Below are 24,516 nucleotides of genomic sequence, written 5' to 3' on the forward strand. Positions count from 1 at the left end.
GGAGAATATCAAATACCAGTAACATTTTAGTCTGAAAGGTCCACTTGACATCAAACTCATACCAAGTAGCGAAATCTCAATCTATATAAAGGTGATGGATGCTGTTGATCTTGTGGCAAGGAGAAGCTTCTTAATCTAGTTTAGGAAGACACGGCATATTATAGTTTCAGTTCGGTATTTCTCTGTTGCAGTTATGTATCAGAGGGGACTATAGAATAAAGCAAGTTATTTCACTAAAGTTGGAGATAGTAACTTTATTGTTCCTAATATTTACTCATAACAAAACCATGACACTTTGGATTATACCAAAGTAGATGTTTATTTTCATGATAACTGCACTAAAGATGTTAAACAAACTCTGAAATAGAGTTTAGTACAAATAGGAAGTTAACTTGAAGCCTCAATGTCTTTCTTCCAAAGCCTAGGCTTGGAGAAGTCACAAACCACACTCGTTATTCACTTCACTCTTTAACACGTTTCTACATAAGATCTTTCTGACCTGCTTCTATCTCCTCCCGACAAAGTATGCTTGCTGCTGGAAATAGTTCTACCCACCCAGGAAACATGAAGCCCAGACTTGTCCCCTCATGTTTCCAAGGGATTCACAATTAAATTTCCTTTGAATAAGCTGAAGACGGTGTGTGTGAATATTATCTCTTCGGTAAAGCTTTTCCCTCCAACCCCAGGGAGAGTTAGCCTAGCTCTTCTGTCTGTAGCCACAGCATTACAGAGACCTCACCTGGAGCTCGGAGCCATGAGAACCGTATCTGGGGAAGATTATTTTTATCTGCTACTTCTAACTGGTTCCTGTGCAGGGAGGAACGCTTGGTGACTGAGCAAGGCTAATGGGTGTGGAGATTCAGGCTGGGACAGCGCTACGTTTGTGATCAAAAAGGGCAGCAGGGGATCATGGAAGAAGGAAAATCTGGAAGGCTGGAGAGGCTGATGGAAGAAGGTTTAAGAAGCAGAGGAGGTAGCTGTTGGCCTCAGAGCACTTGGCAGAGGGCAGGCATGAAATGGGGGCCTGGAATGAAGAATAAGCCTCTAGCAAGGTTTTATTTATTTCTATTAACTTAAATTTTTTTTTTTAATGTTTATTTTTGAGACAGAGAATGCGTGCACATGCATGAGCAGGGGAGGGGCAGAGAGAGATGGGGACAGAGAATCTGAAGCAGGCTCCCCTCTGTCAGCACAAAGCCCAAAGCAGGGCTCGAACCCACAAAATGTGAGATCGTGACCTGAGCCGAAGTCAGATGTTCAACCAACCAAGCCGCCCAGGTGCCCCTATTTCTATGAACTTTTTATAGCGTAACAAGCAATGTAAACTTTCCAACTCCCCATGAACTCCTCTATACGTCTAACACCTAGCTCATGTGTATAACATGTGGGCTCTAACTGTGCCTTGTTTGTTTAGGACAGGCCATTTGCAGGGTTTCACTTGTTGTCCTGCCTTCATTACTTGACTGTGTTCACATTCAGTTTCACAATATGTCTGTTTGGGTGACAAACTGTAAGGTCACACAAAGTAGTTCTTATCTGACTGTACTTTGAAGACCATACCACATTTTATCCCTAAATTGCCTGTTTACCTATCTCCATTCCAGAGATCACGGGTTCAGACTCCCAGAGGGATAGGATACGGTCTTTGTTAATTCATTTGAACACCACGTACTAAGTTTTATATTGTATGTGTTAGGTGCTGGGATACGATGAGAAGATATCTGCACTCAAATATCTTTTTTTTTTTTTTTATTTTTTTTTATTTTTGGGACAGAGCGAGACAGAGCATGAACGGGGGAGGGGCAGAGAGAGAAGGAGACACAGAATCAATTATACACCTGAGAGATAAGGCTTGCAACAGAGTTCCTCCACCTTGGCACTGATTGACATTTTGGACCAGATAACTCTTTGTTGGCCTGGGCGCTCCAGGATGTTGAACTCCATCCTGGGTCTCTACAAGTACATGCCAGTAGCACCCCCTCCAGTAGTGACAACCAAAAATGTATCCAGACATTGCCAGATTTTATCCCCACCCAGCTGCCATCCCAATGTGGAGAAGCATCCATTAAGTCAAAACACAGGGCATCATGGGAGGAGCACCTAACCCAGACTTGGACAGAATCTTATTAATTTTTCATCCTGAACTCCTTAATAAGTGCTTAATGAATTAATGCAATGCATAATATCATGCTATCCTTCAGGATTATTGGAATAAAGTCTAGCAAACTAGGGGGAAGTTCAAGTATGAGGTCTTAGGCAGAAGTCGGCCAATTCAGAATTTCACTCTGAATCACAGGCCCCAACATTGTTCCCAGAAATACCCTATGGCCACAAAGGAACCTGCTCCCTAAATATCACAGCACAGATTTTCTAGCAGTTATTTTCCTGTTAATAAATACTGATTGTCAAGCACTTTGGCAAATATCAGGTGCCTTAAATGCTAAATAGTCATTATAAAGCCACATAAATATTTTAGATTCATCATCCACAGCAGGGAAAGCAGAGCCCTGATTCTAGGAGGGAAAAGAAAAAAAAAGCCTTGACATTCAACTAATGGCTTCACTAACTGATGCACCCACCTGGGAGGTTGAAATTTGGTCCGTCTCAGAAGTGAATGTTCTTTGCAAAACAGAGTTAAATCTATCTCAACTTCAGTGGAGGCATCCTGTCCCCAAGCCAGCCATTGTTTTGATGTAAATGAAGACAAGAAAATTCACAGCACTACCCACATGTTCCTTTCACACAGCCTCTGCCCTGAACCAGACTGACATGGAATAATGGGAAGACAGGGGCATGAGGAGACGGATTCATGTCAGCCTTTCTTGGTGGACTCAGACAAACTGGACGATAATGGAGCTTTCTGGAAGAGGCTGTGTGATTTTGGACAAGTGACAACTTCCCTAGGTCCCCATGGGTAAGGTGGAGAACAAAAGGAGTGACGATTTCGAAGCAGCTCACAGCACTCATGGTTATACCTGCAGTTTTACATCCGTGAGGACTGATGGAATTCAGGGGTCCCCAGCATTGATTTTTATTTTGGGGGTGGGAGAGATGGCACACAAAAATCAGCCCCTCAACAGTCCTGACGCCCTTGCTTAACAGGCTCCCTAAAGTGTGGTAAAAACCCACGGAGTATCGTTCTGAGGCTGGCAGCCACATAGAATGAATGAATGGGCCAGTCCGAGCTAATTCCCAGCTTGCCCCTCTCCAGGACGGTTTTGCATTAACCGCTGTGGTGTCCTATTGACTGGAACATGATCCAGCTGTTAGCCCGGGTCTTTAAGTTACTGAGTCCTCTGGGAACCCTCTGAAAACCCCCTTTGCCCAAGGTAGGTATTCCCAGCAACTGCACAAGAGACTCACTGATGTTATTCAGAAGTTGCAATTAATAGTGAGATTTTTTTCCCCCTGATGGATCAGTGTTCCCCCTAATTGCCAAGCCATAATTCTTTGCTGATTCCCCAAAGGTTCATTTTATTTGGAGATTTTTAAAGCACACACAAAACCCAGAAGAATAGTTGTTCCTTTGTTTTAATGTTGCTGCTAAGCTTAAAAAAAAAAAAAAAAAAAAAAAAACCTCCTCCCTCCTTTAATCCCTTCAGGAAATGCCTCATTCTCAATACTTATTAAAAATGGGGAAGCAGTCCTAGGTGGCTTGTGGAGGTCGAAGTTCATAAAGTGAATATGCATAAAGGCAGCAGAATATCAAGTTTTCATAATTACACCTTTTCCTGCATACATTTCCTGCAGTGAAATCGGCTTTGATTTGGTCTGATTTAATATAGTCTTTCTAATTTAAATCTATCCCGTCACTTCTACTTTGCTGTTGTTCAACTTTAGATGGGAAAAATGGGTTCCTATTTCCCACTTTCACACACCAATAAGGATTCTGTATTTCTAAACAAGAGTGATGAGATAGCATTTAATTTCTGACCTCTGTCCCTAATTCCAGAGCTTTGGGGAAGGAAAGTATTTCTGTTTTGGAGAGATAAACTATGAAATGAGAGGGCAAAAGAGGATGGAGAGACGCAGGCTTAGGCAACTGTGTCTAGCATAATGCCTTACTCAAAGTCAGCAGGTATCAGTCTTTGTTGCAAGAACAATGCTTAAGATAGGAGAGGAGGCTCTGAATAATCTTGTAGCAAAAGACATAGTTAAGAGCACATATTAAAAAAACCCCATAGTTAGAAGTGGAATTTTGATGAAAACGAAGTCCTGTTAGAGCAATCTGGTTCAATAGGTAGAAAAAATCAGTGAAGGACACTGAGTTGAACTATAGCTTCCATGTTGCTTGCTTTGCTATCCTGGGACACAGGGTTGCATGAGGAACTCTCAGATGTATGATTGGTCTAAATGGAAAGTCAAATGCATGTGGGGACTGAAGTTCTAGTTCATGAGCCATGGACACCCCAACTGGAGCTTTTGGGAATTCTCATATTTCTCTTGGAGGAGACATTTGTTATGTGCAGCTAGTGCTGACCTCAGTTCCTGGCACAAAGGAGGAATTCGACAAATGTGCGAAGGGTTATAACAGACACTATTCTTGAGGTCTAGCATGAAAGGTCATTCATTTCCTTTTTTTTTTTAGAAATAGAGCACGTGAGTGGGGGAGAGGGATGGGGGGTGGAAGAGAGAGAGAGAGAGAGAAAGAGAGAGAGAGAGAATCCCAAGCAGGCCCCACACTCAGCATGGAGTCTGACACAGGGCTTGATTCTGCAACCCTGGGACTGGGATCATGCCCTGAGCCAAATCAAGAGTCAGATGCTCAACTGACTGAGCCACGCAGGCACCCCATTTCACTTTTAATACCGCTGTTAGGGAATTATAGCTGTGTTAGAAATAGTCTTTGCCCTTCAGATATTTAATAATGAATCGGGGAATCAGATAAAACCACGTGTAACTAAAATACGAGGTAGTAATGGTTTTCATACACAAAACCTTTTTCACACAGAGCCGTGGAGGTCTGAAAAGCAGGAATTCATAGATCTTCAGGAATATGAAAGGTGTGGAAGGTGAAGGTAGATTTGAAAGGTAAAGGAATATTTCATGGAACACACGGCATTGGAGAGGAGTCTTTGGTGAGGAGTCTAACTTTGATAGGCTGAGATGGGAGAGGTGAGGAGAAAGACCATTCCTAGTGGCAGACAGAGGTGCAGTAACTATCTTGGGGGAATGATAAGGGCCCCAGTTTGGCTAAAACAAGGGATTAGGGATTGGAAGGAGACGGCTCTGAAAAGTAGGTGAAGGGGTCACAGCTTTGGAGGCCTTGAATGCTGGAGTGAGGAGCCAGTCTTCATTTCCACAAACCACAGATATTTGAAATGATGGCTAGAAAAATGGAAGACAGGAGGTAGGAGACCCCTTCATTAAGAATCTACATATGGGGGTGTCTGGGTGGCTCAGTTGACTGAATAGCCGACTCTCGGTTTCAGCTCAGGTAACGATCCTGGGGTCATGGGATGGAGCTCCACATGGGGCTCTGTGCTGAGCGTGGACCCTGCTGAAGATTTGCTCTCTCTCCCTCTGCCCCTTCTCTGCTAGCATGCGTGTGTCTGTGCTCTGTCTCTCTCAAAAAAAGTCTCCATACCTAGAACCTAATATGGATCAACTCTGACCTTTCTGCAGCCCCTTCCTGAGCCCATTCCCCGTAACTGTGCTGATCTCTAAGGCATGAGGGGTTCATAAAGCCCAGAATGGGCTCCCCCAGAGCTGGATCTTCTAAACAGGGACATTAATCCCATGTTGTTTGCTGTTGGTTTTTTCAATCCTTCATCAACAATTGACACAAGTGGGGGAAAAAGAGCCAAGGCAAGTTGCGGGAAACAGCTTACTTGGGGGTTTGAAAAGAGCCACCAGATTTATGCAGAGGCGCTCAGGAGGTTGCTGGGCAGCCGACAGGGCCGGCCAGACTCTTACTGATCTTGCGGTTCCCCAAGCAGCCGCTGGCTTGCCACATACGGAACGTCAGCCTTTGGAGAAACCCCAGGATGAAACCTGTAAGCCATTCCATTATTTTAAAAACTCATGTCATGGAATTTCTGTATTTTCGTTTCCTTCTTCTGTTTGTGGCCTGAGGAGTAATTAATGACCTGAAACTTCACTACTGAGCCTCCATGAGAAAGGATACCTGCCAAAGGAGGAGTCCAGAGATGGGGCTAAGCTTACGCTGCCATGCAGATTAATGCCTGTCTTGGGGATTTCTCCTTGGTAATTAAAGCGCCAGCTTCTGCCTACTTAAATATGGCTTGAATCGACTTCTGATGTCCCTTTAGTATCTCAAGTTTCAAACCCAGTGTGTCAGTGGCAGCATCCTCAGGGCAGTTTTGCGTTATTGTTTTCCTCTCTGGGAAGAAAATTCTCTTTGCTGATCTCTTTGGGAGATCTTTTCTCCAACAGCAATATGATTGCAGGGTCTAGGGTAGAGTCAAGGGTTGGAATCCCAATTTTCACTCAGTTCAGAGGTAATTTGTTAAAGAACACGCTTTTCACGGATTTAAAGAAATTTCTGCTTTAAAATCCAGTAAGAAAATTTCTGGGTTTTTTGCATATGATGAAGCAAATGAGTATGAATAAAGTCATGATACTGTAAATGCTTTCGGATGTAAAAAAAAAAAAAAGAAAAGAAAATTTCTGGGTTTTTATCCCAAAGAAATGATTTAAAATGTGTTAAGATTGGAGCGCAAGGCTGATTATTCTAGCCTTGCTTGTGAGAGAGAAAAATTCAAAGTCTAACAATAAGAGATTGGTTAAATAATTCACATTATCTCTATAAAATGAAATATTATATAGCCATCCAAATGGAAGCAACTAGAGTAGTTTGTAATAATGAATATAAAAGTCTGTATTTCATGCTACTGCAGTCCCCATATGTCTTGCACACAGAGTGGGTGCTCCAGAAGCTGATAGACATTTTTGGATTTTCATTTTCCTATTTCCAAGAGCAACACTGGGGTGGCGGTAAGCACCGTGGTAAAACGCCAGACATCTCAGCCTGCTTTTCTCTAGCTCAACTGCAATCTTCCTAAGTTATTTTTCCACTGTAATAATTTGTTTTTAGCCTTGTCACTTCTAGGTTGCCAAAATCGACCTATTTTTCTGCCCATAAGTTTGGCTAGCCAATTGGCTAGTGAATCCACCTGGCCACCAATAAAACTCATTACAATTCAGGTTCAGTGGTTTATTCCTTGAGACAGCCATTGAATCATTCAAAGGTTTCTTAGACGTTTCGGGACCACATGGAGGCAGATTCAAAGCGATAGGTCTCAGATAGGTAGGTAGGAGGTAGTGAAGATGAAATCACAGCTGGGCCAGCCTCTCAGGTATTTTCAACACCCACCCCTGCCAAGGGATCCAAGCTAGTTTTTATCTGGCGTTACTTCCTTTGTGTTCCCAGGGCAAATTTTGAAGCATTTCCTTGCGTGGCTCTGCCGCTCTGATTAGGGTCCTACTAATAAGCAATGGAAATGAAGATGCCCAGCAGGGAGAAGGAGCTCAGAGGGTTGCAAAAAAAATTCAAGCTCTGGACTTTGTGCCAATTACTTGAAAGTTTAATGAACCGTGGGTGTTGGTGCAAGGCATCCTTAAACGGCTGAGAGCCCCAGTGAATCCAAAGCTGCACCTCTTTGTGAGTGTCTGCTTTTTCTGGAATCCAAGAAATAAAGTTAGGAAATAGTAGGGGTATTTTTGCCTTTGTGGGGGTGGAGTGGGGTGGGCAAGATTTCACCACTTTCAAAAAATGATAGGAGGAGGGTGAAAGTCTGAACCTCATTTCTCAGCTGGATGCCCCCAAACAATCAAATTTCCTCAAGTTTCTTCTTGTTACACAATGGGGCTCTTCACACTCTCCTGCTATTTTCAGACTTGCCAGCTGAGAAGGGATTCAAGCTCCAGTTCTCTGGAGCCTGGTTAGTTTAATGGGGTTCTGTTCTTTCTCCCCTTTTCCCTGAATTATGAGATCTGAGTGCCAGGCTGGGGGTAGGAGAGCCAAGAGAGGGGGAAGCGAGTGATGTCAAGGCCAGACAGTGTGACACCCCACCTTAGAATTGACTGCGTTTGTCTGTAACGAGAGCAGCTTATGCTTTGGAGGCACAAAGAGTAAGAAACAATGTAAAAGGGGGCTTGGTGTTGACAGTGCAACAGGAAGACTTCCAAAGCATTTGTAAAGATGAGAAAGTCAGTGGGTTTGTTTTGCAGCTGATCAACCCATTGAGATTTAATAAACACCAGGGTAGATAATAATACAAGGCTGATGAAAACGATGGCTCGCATTAATGAGCACCTGCCGTTCTTGTAAGAGCTTCACGTGTCCTAACTCATTTCATCTGACCAACAATTTAAGAGGTTAGGAATCACCGTTACCTCTGTTTCACAGGTGAAGAAACAGAAACATGGAGGGGTTCTAGAACTTGTCCAAAGTTACACAGATGACTGCTGGTACCAAGATTGGGGCCCAGGCAGTCTGGGTATGGAGCCTCAATTCATAACCACTGGCCCCTTACCATCTTCCGTGAGAGATCAAGGCTACTAAGAGTAAGCAAATAGCCTGAGGCCAGGACCTATGTGTCTCCGGTGCCCAGCTCAGCGCCTGGGAACTACAAGAGCTTAAGCAGCCAAGATCATTACTCTTGAAGCCAAGAAAGAGCTTTGTCTTGGAATCAAAAAGGAAATACCACATCAACTTTAGTTTGAGTAAAACACAAAACTAAAAGCCAACAGTGTCTGAGGGTACTAGAAGGAGAAACGAACAGAGGATGAATTATTTTTAAAAATTGCGGATGGCTGTTAATTGAATTGGAAATATCTTTGCCCGCTTCCTTCCCAACTTTCTACCACTTCAGGAGTCCCACGAAATGACTTGTACTCCGGAGTTTAAACTCATGCCCTGAGCTACGTGGAAACATTCAAACTGGCTTACATTTCCTACTTAGAGATGGAGTCAGGACGAGTATAAAAGCTCCGGAAGTCTTCTGGGAGAATATACAAGAGTTAATTTCCAGGTTAACATCTAAAATTGGTTAAAGAATTGGATATGGCACCATTTTCCCCTGTAGTTTGGCAGCTAGATCAGAAAGCAGAGCTTTGGAGATAAAGGTTCTAACACTGAGACGTGTGTGAGTGTGTGTATGTGTTGGTGGTAGCTACAAGAGGAAACACAAGACAGGGTGAGAGTAGCCAACAGCCAGGGGTGAGTGAGGTCCTTAGATCACAAGAAATGAGCATAGCGAGAAGTAGATTCAGATAAAAATGAAGCAACTTTTGAGCAGAGGTCAGAATGACCTAAATTGCCTCTGGGGCAAGAAACCTGTGGGCAAGTCTCTTAGACTTCTTCAGCCTCAGTTTCTGCATCTCAAAAATGGGAATTTAAATATCAAACTTGAAAGGTTACTTTAAGGATTTAAAGAGAAAGGTCCCTAGGGTGATTTAGTGGGTTAAGCACCCGACTTTGACTGTCAACTCATGATCTCCTGATTTTCAGCTTGGAGCCTGCTTCAGATCCTCTGTCCACACCACCCTCCCCCGCTCACGTTCTCTCTCTCTCTTTCAAGATAAATAAATAAAAGCATTTAAGAAAGTTTTAAAAAGAAGACGTGAAAAGAGCTTGTATAGTACTCGGCGCCCAGCAGGTACTCAACAGCTGCTGATTGTTGCTAGAAGTTGGGGTTTGTCAACCCGAGCACTCTTGACATCTTCAGCCCGATATTTTTTGGTTGTGGTGTGGTGTCCTGTGCACTACAGAAAGCTCACCAGCATCCCAGGCCTCTACCCCTGGATTCCCCCCAGTAGTGACCATCAGAACTGTCTCCTGAGGCTGCCAAATGTGCCCCCCTCCTGCCCGCCAGCTGAAAACCACTATTCCATTTGAGAAAGAGGAAACGATCTCTCTTGGGTGCGGTAGGCCATGGAGTAGACAAATTTCCCATTTCATATTGCTTTAAAGGGAAGAAAGAAACACGCAGGAAAGACACATGTGGGGCTCTGCCACGTCTCCCCCAAGTCCCCGTTTTTCTAACTGAATGATGAGTTCTCTGAGATGAAAAGAAATCTGACAAAAACAGTTGGAGTTCGGACAGACGTGCTAAACTGCCCTCTGGGGGGTGCCTGGGTGGTGCAGTCGGTTAAGCGTCCGACTTCAGCCAGGTCACGATCTCGCGGTCCGTGAGTTCGAGCCCCGCATCAGGCTCTGGGCTGATGGCTCAGAGCCCGGAGCCTGTTTCCGATTCTGTGGCTCCCTCTCTCTCTGCCCCTCCCCCGTTCATGCTCTGTCTCTCTCTGTCCCAAAAATAAAAAAACGTTGAAAAAAAAAAAGAAATAAACTGCCCTCTGGATCCCCGGCTCCCACCCCGGATAAGAAGAGGTGGGGGCCACTCACTGCCTTTATGAAGGCTATTGGACCACGTTTAACAAGCTAATTGGAGAAACATGGCACCAAATACAGTGGCAATTAACCTTCATTTAAATTAAGGAGTTGCTAATCATAAGAAGCTGAAAAAGAGCTGAGACTATAAAATCTGATAAAATGTGGAGATGGTGTGCTGGGAACATTCTAAATGGATTACTTTATTTCCCTTCCTCTCTGGTACAATTCTGGAAAAATATATTTGTTGATGCAAAACGTGTAGTAGTTTGGATAAAGGTTCATTTAAGGTTAAGTCCATACCCTTTTGCAACGTCTACACTTCTTGTCTCAAAGAGTGGGGAGGAAACACACACACACACACGCACACACATACACACACACACACACACACACACACACACACACCCAGAGGCTGGAGTGTCAGACTCTGGCAGGTGTGCCTCTGACTAACAAGATACATACTTTGTGGGCTTCAAATAATGTTATTCTTTTTAGCATCAAATACAGTATACCTGGGGCAGAACTTCAAACACAGTCTCTATGCATCCTCTCACCAAGCACGAAATGCTCTGGAGTTGTCTTGAATATCAGCCCAGCCCACTTGGGGAGGGCGCGCCCTGGCCCGTGGACCTCAGAGGTACACCTGCTGTCAGTTACCAAAGCAGGTCAGTTCTAGGAGAGTCATAATTATTCAATAATTTCCACCACTGGATGCTCTAAATTCACCCCTAAATGCATGTTGCTTGGCCTGTGGAAGAACTTATGATCTATTAAAAGAAAATACACAGAAATGAAGTGGAACTGACAAGTTGAGAAAAGACGGAGCAGGGAGAGATAGGGGGAGGGAGAGAGGTTTCTCAGCTCGGAGGCTGCAGTTCTGATTTCCATCTTGGATTACAGCTAAGAAAGATGTAGTTGGGAGGAACCAGCATTGGAGACTCCGAGCATCAGCTCTTTGCCTGCCTTCTTTTGTCCTCTCTTAGCGATGGCCTTAGTCCACACTTGAAAACAGGGAGCCTTATTTTGTTTTGGGGGTTAAAAATCCACCTTCTAGTTGTCTAATGGAGTGGGGTCACAGGAACAGAAAGGTTAACTGGGTGGTTCAACCTAGCAATTGTGGTCTTAGAAGAAGTCCTGAGTCAAGCTCCATCCTTGGGGGAATTGGAGAGAGGAGAGAGTGTGGGGTAGAGGCACTAAGCAAAGAAGAATTGAGAAGGCCGCTAGCAATTAAAGGAAGCTGCCTGCAATTTTTATTTATTGGGCTAAGGTCCTACCAGTAGTGGGTGGGAGAATGATTACAATTAATGGCAATAGGGGCACCTGGGTGGCTCAATAGGTTAAACATCTAACTTTGGCTCAGGTCATGATCTCGATGTTCATGAGTTCGAGCCCTGTGTCGGGCTCTGTGCTGACAGCTCAGAGCCTGGAGCTTGCTTCTGATTCTGTGTCTCCCTCTCTCTCTGCCCCTCCCCGGGTTGTGCTCTGTCTCTCTCTCTCTCTCTCTCAAAAATAAAATAAAAACATTTAAAAAATTATTGGCAATAATAGTGTGGCCATTAGATGCCATTAATTTATCACTTACTGTATGCCTTTCCCTGTGCAAAGTGCCTTGTAGGCATTAACTCCTCCTTTCTTTTCAGCAGCCCTGTGGCATGTGTTATTATTAGCTTCTTTCTACAGGTGAAGTAAGGCTTCCAACTATTAAATACTAGGTCATACAGGGGGGTTAAAATCCAGGACTCTGGTGCTTGGCCATTACCCATAAGATCACTGGACTGAGTCTCAGTCCTTCTTCTGCCATTAACTTCTCTGACAACAGGCAAGGTTTCTAATCTCCCAGGGACACATTTTCCAAGGCCTGGTGCTCAATAAAGGGGTGGTAAATTGAATCTGTAGAATGGGGCTGATTCTAATTGCTCTACTTCTCTCTCAGGGTTGTTCTGAGGCTAGATGAGAAAATATTTGGAAGGCATTGAGCATAAAACAAATGTGAGCCACGACACCACTCTGTGCCTGCAATGGGTAAACACTGCTGGTCCCATAAACTGCCTTCGGTCAACATTTATGGATAAAGCAGAGCTTAAATAATGCAGCTTTTTTCGTTTTCCACAAAATCTTACGGTGGATATCGATTCTCCTAAATTCCTAGAGTAGTTACTTTAAACCAAACCTCTTGTCACAAGGATTCACCAAAATGGGGGGCAGTGTTTGTTATGTACTCATTCTTAGAGCATTTTGACAGCCCTGTAAGATTTTTTTAAATCTACTTTACATTAATATGAAAAAAACCCCAAAGCCTCACAGTGTGACTATTTGACATGAGATCTGAAAATGGCTCAGAATATCCTGACACAGAAATCCAGGCAGAAGATTGGCTTTAAAACTATACTCTAAGGAACGTGACAAAATGATCTAACCAGATATGACATTTCAATTCACAACCACGCCACCATTCAAGTGGCCCTTTCTGCTTTCTGAGAACTGTAATTTATTCATCTGTACAAGAAGGCATGCACTGTAGTGACGTCCACTGGCTGGTTGATTCTTCTGGCCCGACTTTCTTGCTATTGCGTCATTCAGCATCATTAACAATTACGTTACTTCTGAAGGCATTCATAGTTTCAGTTTTACTTAAAGGTGTACCATCCTGTCAAACATATTCAGTAGAAAGAGATACTTTTTTTTAAAAAAAATAGCCATTGGTAAGCATGGCCCCATTCTGTCTGAAATTGCTCACAACTGCTTGCAAATATATAGGAATCAGTCCTGGGAATCTCTGATTTATAATACCTACTGATCCTGGACACTTTTAAAGCTTGTTTTCTATCATTGACATCTTTCATGTGCAACAGAGATAAACAGCAGCACAAACAGAACCTTCTAGTTATTCTAGCATCAGAGATTTATAGCAGTCATTCCAGGACTCCAAATAGATTTCAAAGGCAAATAAAAAGCCATGATGGCATCAAATGAATAGAAAAGTCTCTGTATCCAGGGTAAGACAGTCTAGGAGTGGTCCAGGTGTATCAACCAATTGGTCTTACCCGCCCCCACCCCTCGAACTTCATAGCATAATGCCTGTCAGGACTTTGGACCCTCTAGCAGGGTGGTTATGAATTCGGACCCTGGAGCTGGAAACCTGGGTTCAAATTCTCTATGCTTTATTAGGGATGTGACCTGGGAGACTCAGGTACCTCTCCGAGCCTCCCTTTCCTCATCTCTACATGTGAATAATAACATAAACTAGGGCTGTTGTGACTATTAGCTTCACACTTAGTAGAAATTCAATCAATACCAGTAGACATTATTGTTCTTATTACCAACATCATTACCAATCTCATCACTCTCCTATACACTGATCTTATCTATGCTTGATGTGTAACATCATGTCCTAGAGGACTATAGAGCAAGATGGGAAATTGTTGTAGATGTCAGCTGGCTTAAAATGATACCCGACTTCTTTAAACTGCTTGAATTAGTTCACATCACTGTAATATGGTAGCTTTGTTGTTTCATAGGAAAAGATTGATTTGGAGAACGAATAAATGAAGGCAATAATGTGTGTTTTGTTAAAAACAAAGCGACAACAAAAAAAGAGTAGATGGTAACAAGATCTGAGACGACCAAGTAATGATCAGTAGCCATCTTTCTGAATAAACAGGATGGATTGAAAACGAGTACCATCATTGTTAACATAGCATTTGAAAGTTTTCTTAGGTTTGAACCACCTTCTTGAGACCTTGCTCACAGTGTGGATTTTCTGTCCTCTGCCAACTCACAATTAGAGGTGGGTAGAATAGCCCACTCTTTCTACCCCAGTTGTGGCCTCCTCATGGTGGGGTCAGAATTGAAATGGCTTGCCATTTGCAGTTGTAATGGCATCATACTGATCCTTGACATTCATTCTGCTTCTGTGACTCTTAGGACTTGGGCTCATTTGTCAATGAACTTTCATCTGCTAAGTAATGAGTATATCAGTTGTTTAATATCATGGAAGTTTCATCTAGGAGCCTTTCCTTTTTTATTACTAGAAAGATCTCTCCTGCCCCTCCCCTTCTTCCACCATGTAATAAAACAGAACCTACCCAGTGTAGTACACAATTCAGGATTTCATTATATCCTGCTGGATGGGAGACACTATTTACACAGAGATGAAGCAGCATACCTTCACAAGATTATTTCACATGAGGAGAATGTGGTTTTATAGAACAAAATACATCTTTTTCCACTTGGTGAGCAAACTAGGTGAGTCAACATCTTCTCTCAGGAAGTCAGGACATTTCCTCTGACTTTAGAATTCTGTAACAGTGTCCACATGTACTCATGCAAGGATGCATGCATGTTGGTTCTGTGATACATATATAGCAATCTTTTCGCATATCTGCATATCACATGAGGGATAAGCCCAAGTTAGGTGACTCTCTTAAAGGTAATTTAAAACCATAAAGACTAGTAGCTTCAATTTGGGAGAAAAAAAAAAGGACACCTGTTCAAAGATTCAAGTTCTGTGCATTACTCTTCTTTTTCCAAGATAACATATTAAAGGGCTACAAATTTGAATTTTGGGGGGGGGGTCCTTTCAAACTGAATCACAAAGCTCTGCAAATTGGGATTTCATCCAGTTATCCTTCAAACTGTGCTTATTTTAAAGTTCAGGTCTCCATAATATATAGATTAGGTTAGATAACTGTAAAATTTATTTACATAATCCCTAAAAGAATTTTGAAAAATTATGTTCGCACTTCTATATAGTTGACATCTAATTTTGTTCTTATTAAAAATCTACATAGTTCTTGGGGTGCCAGTAGGTTAAGCTTCTGACTCTTGATTTCAGCCCAGGTCATGATCTTGTAGTTTGTGGGATCAGGTCCTGTGTCGGGCTCTGTGCTGACAGTGTGGAGCCTGCTTGGGATTCTATCTTTCCCTCTCTGCCCCTCCCCACCCACTCTCAAAATAAGTAAGCAAGCAAACAAAAAATCTAAATAGTTCAAAGAACATAATTTCTGGCAATACATATTTCTATTTTAAAACATACCCATTGTATCCATTTTTAAATGAATCCAATGGAGTATTCGATAATCTCTATCTTCCATTAAAAAGTAATAAAAGAGTTCCTCTTTAGCAGTTGGAAATTTTACATGTGATTTTTGTTTGGTATGGATTTGTGTTTCCATTGTACTTCCATCACAAAATTATACCCTAATACAATATTTTTTATATTGGAAAGCATTTTATCAATCACCCTATTACATGTATGAATATATATGTTTGTAAGTTTAAATAACTTTTACCCATGAGCCTAATGTTTTAAGTGTCAAAAATTTATTTTGGGTTGGGTGATATTATTAGTAAATATTTTTAATGCACAATCGTTCCAAACAATATAAATATATTATACATTTTAATCATTATTAAATTTATTTTTTTATTTTTTAAAAAAAATTTTTTTTTTTCAACGTTTCTATTTTTATTTTTGGGACAGAGAGAGACAGAGCATGAACGGGGGAGGGGCAGAGAGAGAGGGAGACACAGAATCGGAAACAGGCTCCAGGCTCTGAGCCATCATCCCAGAGCCCGACGCGGGGCTCGAACTCACGGACCGCGAGATCGTGACCTGGCTGAAGTCGGACGCTCAACCGACTGCGCCACCCAGGCGCCCCTATTAAATTTAAAAAGTAAACATTTTATTAGAAATGTGTGGGGCTTTTTCTTCAATTAGTTTATATATTTTTGTGGGGGGACAAATATTACTTATTTCTAGAATGGGCTATGATTCAGCCCAAATTCTCTTCCCATTTTTCATTCTATAGATGTGCTGAGAAAGCTTGCTTGCATAAATGAGTAGATGAGAACAGATGGAGTTTTGTTATGGCAATGCCATTAATTTCTTTGAATTCCTTCTGAGTTATATGTCCTGATCACATCGTGATCTGTCATCAGAAATTGTTTTTTAATGGTCCATCAGCTGATGAGTAGATTAGGACTTTTCAATATTATTGAAATAAAGAAATTGTTAACCTCCTTATATGCAAAAGAGTGCATTACTCAGGCATTAGAATCACTTGCTTTCATCGCCAACAACATCAATATTTCAAACGGTCCCTTTTTAATTAGCACCTGAATGGTTTTGCCTCCTAGCAATGTATTGTGTGGTGATACCTGGGATGGAAAGGAAGGATGTTTTTCTTTTGTAAAATGTGAATAGGTAATTAAGAAAGAAGACAGCCGGGTATTTTCACATGTAGAACATTCTCATAAATTTTAGGCAAATGTACATGTGAAGGTTGAGAAGTTGAAAATTTATTTCCTTAACCATTATCCCGGCCACTGTGCCCCTCCAAGAATTGTTGTGCTCCTATAAGTGTGTGTGTGTGTCCCCATCTGGGTATTCTGGGCTGTACTGGTTTCACCCATGTGAGTCCTTGGATCAGTGTATAAGGAAAAAGAAAGTGGGAGGAGGATTGGTGGTGGAAAGAGACAGAGATTAGGAGAGACTGGTGTGTGTGGGGTATTCAGGGATGGAAACTTCTATGCCCAGTCTATCCTATACTAACAAACCAGTGCATTTCAGATAAGCACAAGTCACACTGTCTGAATAACCAGCGAGAAAAACGGTTGACTGGCTCCATAATGCTGGAATTATAAATAAATCTACAGCAAGCCTCACTTGTCTTCCCTTGATCTCATGAGATTTCCAACCATTTATTTCAGAGGTTTCCAGTAAGTCTTGTGATACCTCTCCAGTTCAGGGGCACAAAGGAATGGCAGACATCATGCTTCTGTCTCAGATCCAAGAGGTGTGGATGAAAAGGAATGTGATTAAAAAAAAAAAAAAAATACTCGCCCCGAGGGCTTGCATAACTCCAAAGCCCTTCAAGCCGCGGGAAAGAAATCAGAGGGGACAGAGACAAGTTATATCAAGCAATAAGCCACTTACAATGAGCGGGCCGCGGTTGTTCTCCCGGTACTTGTTCTGGAAGAAAATGTAAACGACGGTGGCAGCCAGGGAGTAGAGGAAGGCGAAGACAGCAACCGTGACGAAGAACTCGGCGGAAGATGAGGAGTCACCAGTCAATGCCAGCTTCTGCTGCTCCTTCCCCTCGCAGGTGGGCACTTCAAACGTCACCTGGTGTAACCTAAAGTGCCAGATGAAGGAGACTCTTTACAATGCGATGGAGACCAAGTGAGGGGCTGGGTGTCTACATGTTCTAAAGCAAAGCAGGGGTGATTGGGGAGTTTTACGGCATGCTTCTGGGAGAAGTTCATTAAAGAAACTGAGGTTACCGCTGGAAACATGGAAGAAATGTCACAGGAAAACATCATTCCACTGGGTTTCCCAGTAGCTAGTCACTCGAGACAGAGGGGAGGAGGGGAGGGAAAGGGAACCTGAAATGACGATAAATTACACTATATGACATCCTCCTGCTCAAATTCCCCAGCGCTTTCTCATTGTGCTTGGACTCAATCCCTAACTCCTTAATAAGACCCAGCAGGTCTTACATCAGGTCCTTATGGCACAGTCCTGACTTGTGGTCATTTCAATGTTCCCTTTTCCTCACTCCGTCCCCTGACATTTTCCATAGCTGGCTCCTTCTTGGTATTCCTGTGTCTGCTCAAAGGTCATCTTCTGGGAGAGCCTTTTTCTGACCATTAAGCTAAAATAGTTCCTTTCCTGTAGACATTTTCTATCCCAGTGCCCTGGTTAACGTCATTCAGAGCACTCATCACTAGCCACACTGTTTTGGTGATGTATTTAATTCCTTGTTTTCTTCTGTCTTCGCTGCCCCTTCCATGGTGATGGAATCTTGATTTTCTTCTTCTTGACACTTGTTAGGCATTCAGTATATAGGACTTGGATAAATGAATGAACATGCTTGATTCTGTAAGATGACGGATCGATACTAATTTGATTGAACTTTTAGAACTTCTATTTTAGAGAGTAAGTTCTATTAGGAAAGCATTCAGGCTCAGTGTGTTACCTAATAGAGAAAAATAAGGTTTGGGGGCTAATACTTTCTGCTCAATAAATGACACCTAAGGAAGTATGTTATAGCCAGTACAGTAGCTCATGTTGTCAACTAGGTGGTAAACTGTAATTTAATATAGGAGCCAAAATTGTGCTTCATAAGAAATGACTAAATTATTCTTTGAGTATTAGGGAGGCATTTGAAAATAGCCATAGCAACGATATCAACAAAATGCCACTTGGAAAATTATCTACGAAAGTAACAATAATGATAAAGCCATCGGTGAACCTGCTCATTTCCCAATTTACTCATAGAAAGTATTTTTTTTAACCAAGCAAAACTTGATGCCTTTAAAATAGATTTGTCGTGTACATTCTCTTATACTTTAGATAATACTATAATGATAAAATAGTAATGACAATAGCAAACTAACATTGGAACATTTCTTATGGCCCAGATAATTGTGTTTTATGCTCATTGTTTAATTGAATGCCCAATGGCAACCCTATGATGTAGGCACTTTATTGCCCCCTCCCCCTTTACAGAATAAGAAACGGGCTTAGAAAGATTAAGTAGTTCATCCTAAACCACAAGGTGGTAAATTGGGCAGGGATTTAAATCTGTGCCTGACTCCAGAGCTTGAAGCTCATGGGCCACTGGCATCGCAATCACTAGAGGCCTTGCTACAAACATACATTCCAGGGCCTTGTGCTGGATCTAGTGAACCAGAATCTCTAGGGACGTGGCTCTGTTGACAGCTAATGCAGGGACGTGCAGTATCCCTCAGCTTTTTATTTCTCAGAAACCCAGTCTTTTCTACTATTGCCTGACTTGAGAAAGAGCTGTTTACACCATCTACTTGATCCTGCTTGTATTTACTGAGGCTCCTCCTGCTTCTCACCCACCAGAAAGGTGTTATGCTTTGTAGCCCAATTCAGGAAAAGAGAAGCATTTGTCATGGTCACATTGTGCAGTTCCTTTCCTCCCCTTGCCAGAGAGATTAAAACATTTCTCCATGGTTTGGTCTGTGGGAAGGCTGAAAAATGAAATGGACTTAAAAGGTAATCGTGCCAATGATTCTCAAATAGGTGATTTTCAGGTAATGCATACCTTTCTCTCATGATTTCATAATAGGTCATTACTCAACAAATTTTTAGCAAGTGGCCAGTAGTTCATACAATGGCTAGATGCTGTGGTAGAGTGAGAAACGTAGGATGGCCCTTGCCTGTGTTGAACTTCAAGTTTAGAGAGAAAATACAGGTTTCCTGAGAGGAGCCCGAGGCTAGCCTGGGGCGGGGTGGTCAATGTAAAATACCCTAGTGAAGTGACTTTTAAGCTGCAGCCTGAAAAATGGGTAGAAATGATCCATATAGAAAGTTAAGAATGAAAACACCATGAAATATGACTATACATCCACCAGGGTGGCTATAATAATAATAATAAAAAAACCCAGTAAGATTGGAATAGCAAGTGTTGGCAAGATTGGGTAAGAATAACAAGATAAGACTGGAATAACAAATTCTAATTAGACAGAATTGGAACTTTCATCTATTGCTGGTGGAAATGTAAAATGGTGCAGCCACTTTGAAAAAACAGTCTGGCAGTTTTTCAAACGGTTAAACATAGAGTTAGCATATGATCCAGCAATTCCACTTCTAGACACATACCCAAGAGAAACGGTAACATTTGTCTGCACAAAAACTTGTACAAGAATGTTCACAGCAGCACTATTCATAATAGCCAAAAACTGAAAACAACAAACAACACAAATGTCTATCGATTGATGAATGGATAAATAAAATGTGGCATATCGATGCAATGGAATATTATCTATCAATAAGGAATGGAGTGCTGAGCGAACCTTGAAAGCATTCTGCTAAGTGGAAAAAGTCAGTCACAAAGGACCACACATTGTATGACTCCATTCGGATGAAATGTTCAGAAAAGGCCAATCTATGGAAACAAAGAATAGGCTGGCATTTGCCTAGGGCCGGGGGGACGATGGGAGAATCCAAAATGATGGCTAAGTGTTACAGGATTTCTTTTTTCTTTTTTTTTTTTTAAGGTTTTATTCACTTTTTAGAGACAGAGACAGAGCATGAGTGGGGGAGGGAGGGGCAGAGAGAGAGGGAGACACAGAATCCAGAGCGGGCTCCAGGCTCCGAGCTGTCAGCACAGAGCCTGATGCGGGGCTCAAACCCATGAACTATGAGATCATGACCTGAGCCGAAGTCAGACGCTCAACCAACTGAGCCACCCAGGCGCCCCTGGATTTCTTTTCTGGGTGACAAGAATGTTGTGGAATTGACTGTGATGATGGATGTGGTGATGTGAATATACTTAAAACCATAAAGTTGTACATTTTAAGTGAATGAATTGTATAGTATGTGACTTACATCTCAGTAAAGCTGTTAAAACATAGGCCACAAAGAGCATGCACCAAGACCCTGCATAGGCCAGGAACACAGCATACGGGGAGAGATGAAATATGTCTTGGAAAACTGGAACATGGCGGGAAAAGGAAATGAGTGGTTTCAGATGAGATGGAGAAGTCCTCAGGGGCCCTCACTGCGGGGTATTGTGGGCCAGGTTATAGTTTTGGGTCTTTATCTTAAGTCAAAGATGGGAAAGATTTTCCTATAATGAACAACATGCAAGACAAAAATAGCAGGCAGGGCTATGTCACCTGCTGCAACTATTCAGAGGTACGCACACTTGCTTTCCAGATGCCAGGATTAGCGGTGCTTCTGATACGCCAGTTCCCTCAGCTGACGTGCACAGACTGGGTCTGCAATGTTGGTCTGCGGTGGGGGTGGCAGGCAGCGGGAGAATAAAAGAATTGGGTGTTGGATTTTTTTTCCCTGTGCAATCAGCTGAATATCATTTCCCCTATCGCTAACTTATTACGTTGATTTACAGTAAATGTTAATTGTGGTTATCTGTACAAGGCACAGGCATGCAAAAATCACTAACAAATCTGCTGCACTTATTAACGCCAGTGATTTATAGCTTGGTATTTGGCCCACCAGTCACACTGGGGTGAAATCAAGGGACAGAGGGGAAAAGGAAGTGCGTTCTAAGCTAATGCCTCGTCCGTGGAAGGGAGTAGGGATCATTTATAAAGAACGAGCACGTCAGCTCAAAATAGTCTGAGCATAATAATTCATAGGACTGAACATTTTTAATGCCATACGATTGGTATATATTGCTCAACACACATATTTTAACAGAGAGGGTCTTTTAAGCATCAGATAGATATACATGCGTAAATATGTATGTTTTATTCTGGAGGAAGAGAGTTTATAGTCAGCAAGTGTTCAGCAGCTGTAATAATTTTGGAAGCAAGTATCATTCATTTAGAACCTAAACAAGGGAAGAACTGTTCTGTATAGCCAGAGTGTGTCAGTTGACAGAACCTGGAAGCCAAGGGGACCACCTCTGATCCCGTGACGAACTCGTCATGAAGCAACTGCTGAGCCTGCAAAAGGGACCAAATCCAACTGTGTTGATTTCAAATGTATAATTCCCTTCAGGGTGGGCCTCAGTCAAAGGGTAATTGAATTTCGTTGGGTCTTACTGCATTGTGTCTACCAAAGAAAAGCATCCATGGTAGAGTAGATTTTTAAAAATTTTTTTACCAATGCATAAACAACAAGTAAACATCTCACTGCTGCTTCACTTACACGAAAGGGGCTGCTAGGCACCCACAGCTTTTAGTTCTGTTTGTGGGGCCTGGAAAAATATTAAGCAAGTTGGCACTGCTTTATTAATGAAAATATTTACAATAGCAACCAATGACATGTTTCAGCCTCCAGGCATTGTGCTAGCTTCTTTACCGACATGATTCTCATCTAATGCTCATGACGCCTGTCTTAGGTAGGTGCTATTACTATGACCGTTATACACAGATGAGGAAACTGAGGCTTGGAGTGTGCAGTGAGCTTGCCTGAAGTCATGTAGCTAGTGGAGGGCAGGGATGAGGCTTGAATGCAAGGAGATTAGGTGGAGCCTACACTAATAACTACTGTACGTTTCTGCCCCTCTTCCTCATACAGCATCCTTAGATTTCCAGCTGAATGTCTATAAAAATGACCAAGCCATCTCGGAGTGTCTGCGTGGCTCAGCTGGTTGTGTGTCCAAGTCTTGATTTCAGTTCAGGTCATGATCACATGGTCGTGGGACTGAGCTCCGTGTAACGCTCTGTGCAAACAGCTTGGCGTTCTCTCTCCCACACGTTCTCTGTGTCCCCCTCTTTCTGCCCCTCCCTCACTCATGCTCTCTCTCTTCCTCTCTCAAAAATAAACATTAAAAAAACAAGGTTCCCATGAACAAGTTTTGATCTAGGTCATTCTAACATTTGCTTCCAAAGCAAGCAGAGGGCAAATGAACTTGAATGCCTCGTGCACTGAAATTGTGATCATTGTAGGACCTGTGGTTCTTTACACAAAGTGAGGTATTCAGTACAGGAAGACACAGATTCATGTGTATGCAGCACTGTACCATTAGGGGCATCTGGTAATAAGAGTTTGAAATTATTGACATTATCTTTCACCTGCTGCAGAAGAAAAGAGGACTAATGCCCCTAACAATGTATCTGGGGGGTGGCTCAGGGAGGGACAGGAATGACATGTCCCAATGGTGGTGGTCCCCCAGGAGCAAATGTGGGAAGCATCAAGGGTGTTGGGGAGCAAACTGCTGTTACAGAATTTCTCATCCCCAGAATTAAAGTCGCCAGGGACAATCAGAGGGCAACTGGCAAATTGTGGTGCTAAGCACGTTTCTCTTCACTTGATCATTTTCCACAGCCCCTGTTTCAATATCCTTTTATCAGCTGATAGAGACTTTAATCCTCTTGCTCCTTCTTTTTCTCTTCCCAGTATAAAATATTGGCATTTGTCTGGTTTTAGATTGACTTTTCTTTCACTAGCCATATGTGTATGCATAATAAATGTGTTTGTGTGTGCTCGTATACACTCACACACACCTCTGCTTGCTTAGCCTAGATGATTCACAGTATAAATCACTACAAAATCCTGAGAGTTTAGCAACACGTTCACACACTACATCTCCTTTTTTTCTCTCCAGCAACCTTCTCTATTCTATAGATGAGGAAGTTGGAGCTCAGTCATCTTGAAAGAATCATCAAAGATCACCCAGTTGGCATAGAGAAGGAGCAAACTTGGAAACCAGCTCTGAGGTGTTTTTTTCTTTCTTATGATGCAAATTCCACCTCTAACTTTTCCAAACTACTGAATTCTCCATTATGCTCAAGTCCTTCAATCCTTCAAGAGGGATGGGTTGAGCCCCATGGGCCAGTCATTGGAGAAGCCAAGCAATGAGTTGTGAGGCACTGGAGTTGAGATTTTCTAGGAGGATGAAAAGGACAAGTCCCTCTGTCTGCCATGTCCCTGGTTTTCTTACTGTACCTGGAGCAGGGCATGGGACAATGCTATATGGATAATGACGATTCTACCACTACTACTGCCACTGCTGGATGCCAATCACCAATGACACTTATTGCCAGGCCAGGCACTATGCCAAATGCCTTCACATCTTATCTCATTTGGACCTTCAAATCTGATGAAGTGGGTACTATTTCTCTTCTGTTAGTGGTGAGGAAAGTGAGGGGAAGGGAGGTTAAGTGACTCGTTGATGTAAGGGCCTGAAAACAGAGACTATCTGACCTCAAAGCTTTTATTCTTAAGCTCCTATATGAAACAAATACAGTGCTATTATTTTTTTCTTTATCCGTCACCTGTCTACTGACTTCTTGGACAACTGCTGGATTTTCTGATTGCCTTCCTATGGCTGGCTTTCCCTTTTGCCGCTTTCAGTTGTTTTTCAACAGATGAGTGGTCATGGGATGAACGTACGGAGGCTGTGGCCTTTTGTTCCGCTGCTCCCCTGGCTCATGGGTGATTTCAAACTGGTTCTAAAGACTTGCATATTGATTAGAGCAAGGTTTTCCCTTATGTCACCAGCTCGTTATGAGGCATGTTTCTATGCTATGGTCAAAATCTGGGGAGAATGACTTCTCAGGGCTGCAGGTATAGGATCTGTTTGGGGTGGAAAGGGCAGAAGATGGGGACAAGGTGGGGACTCAGAATAGTCTTGGGAAATATGCCAGTTGCAGTGAGAACTCAGAGAAGGCTCCAGTACTTGGACTTAGGTTGCTACAGTTGGAAACTTCAG

The 24,516-nt window shown here is 42.5% G+C and overlaps 1 protein-coding gene and 1 non-coding gene across 3 annotated transcripts in view; one reads left to right on the forward strand and one right to left on the reverse strand.

Moving 5' to 3' along the window:
- SYNPR (synaptoporin) overlaps positions 1–24,516 on the reverse strand; it is a 320,562-nt gene that overhangs the window by 31,180 nt on the left and 264,866 nt on the right. For both annotated transcript variants that reach the window (XM_086697696.1, XM_086697697.1), the window contains one exon: positions 17,295–17,493. In XM_086697696.1, the coding sequence (XP_086553822.1) occupies positions 17,295–17,493 (199 nt within the window). The remainder of the gene's footprint in view (positions 1–17,294; positions 17,494–24,516) is intronic.
- On the forward strand, positions 6,542–6,604 carry LOC112853088 (small nucleolar RNA Z39). The gene has a single exon (XR_003222892.1). It is a non-coding gene; the product is annotated as a small nucleolar RNA Z39 (small nucleolar RNA).

Source organism: Puma concolor, chromosome A2 (assembly GCF_028749965.1).
Source record: "Puma concolor isolate L17-30 chromosome A2, mPumCon1.1.hap2, whole genome shotgun sequence".
NCBI classification, from domain to species: domain Eukaryota; kingdom Metazoa; phylum Chordata; class Mammalia; order Carnivora; family Felidae; genus Puma; species Puma concolor.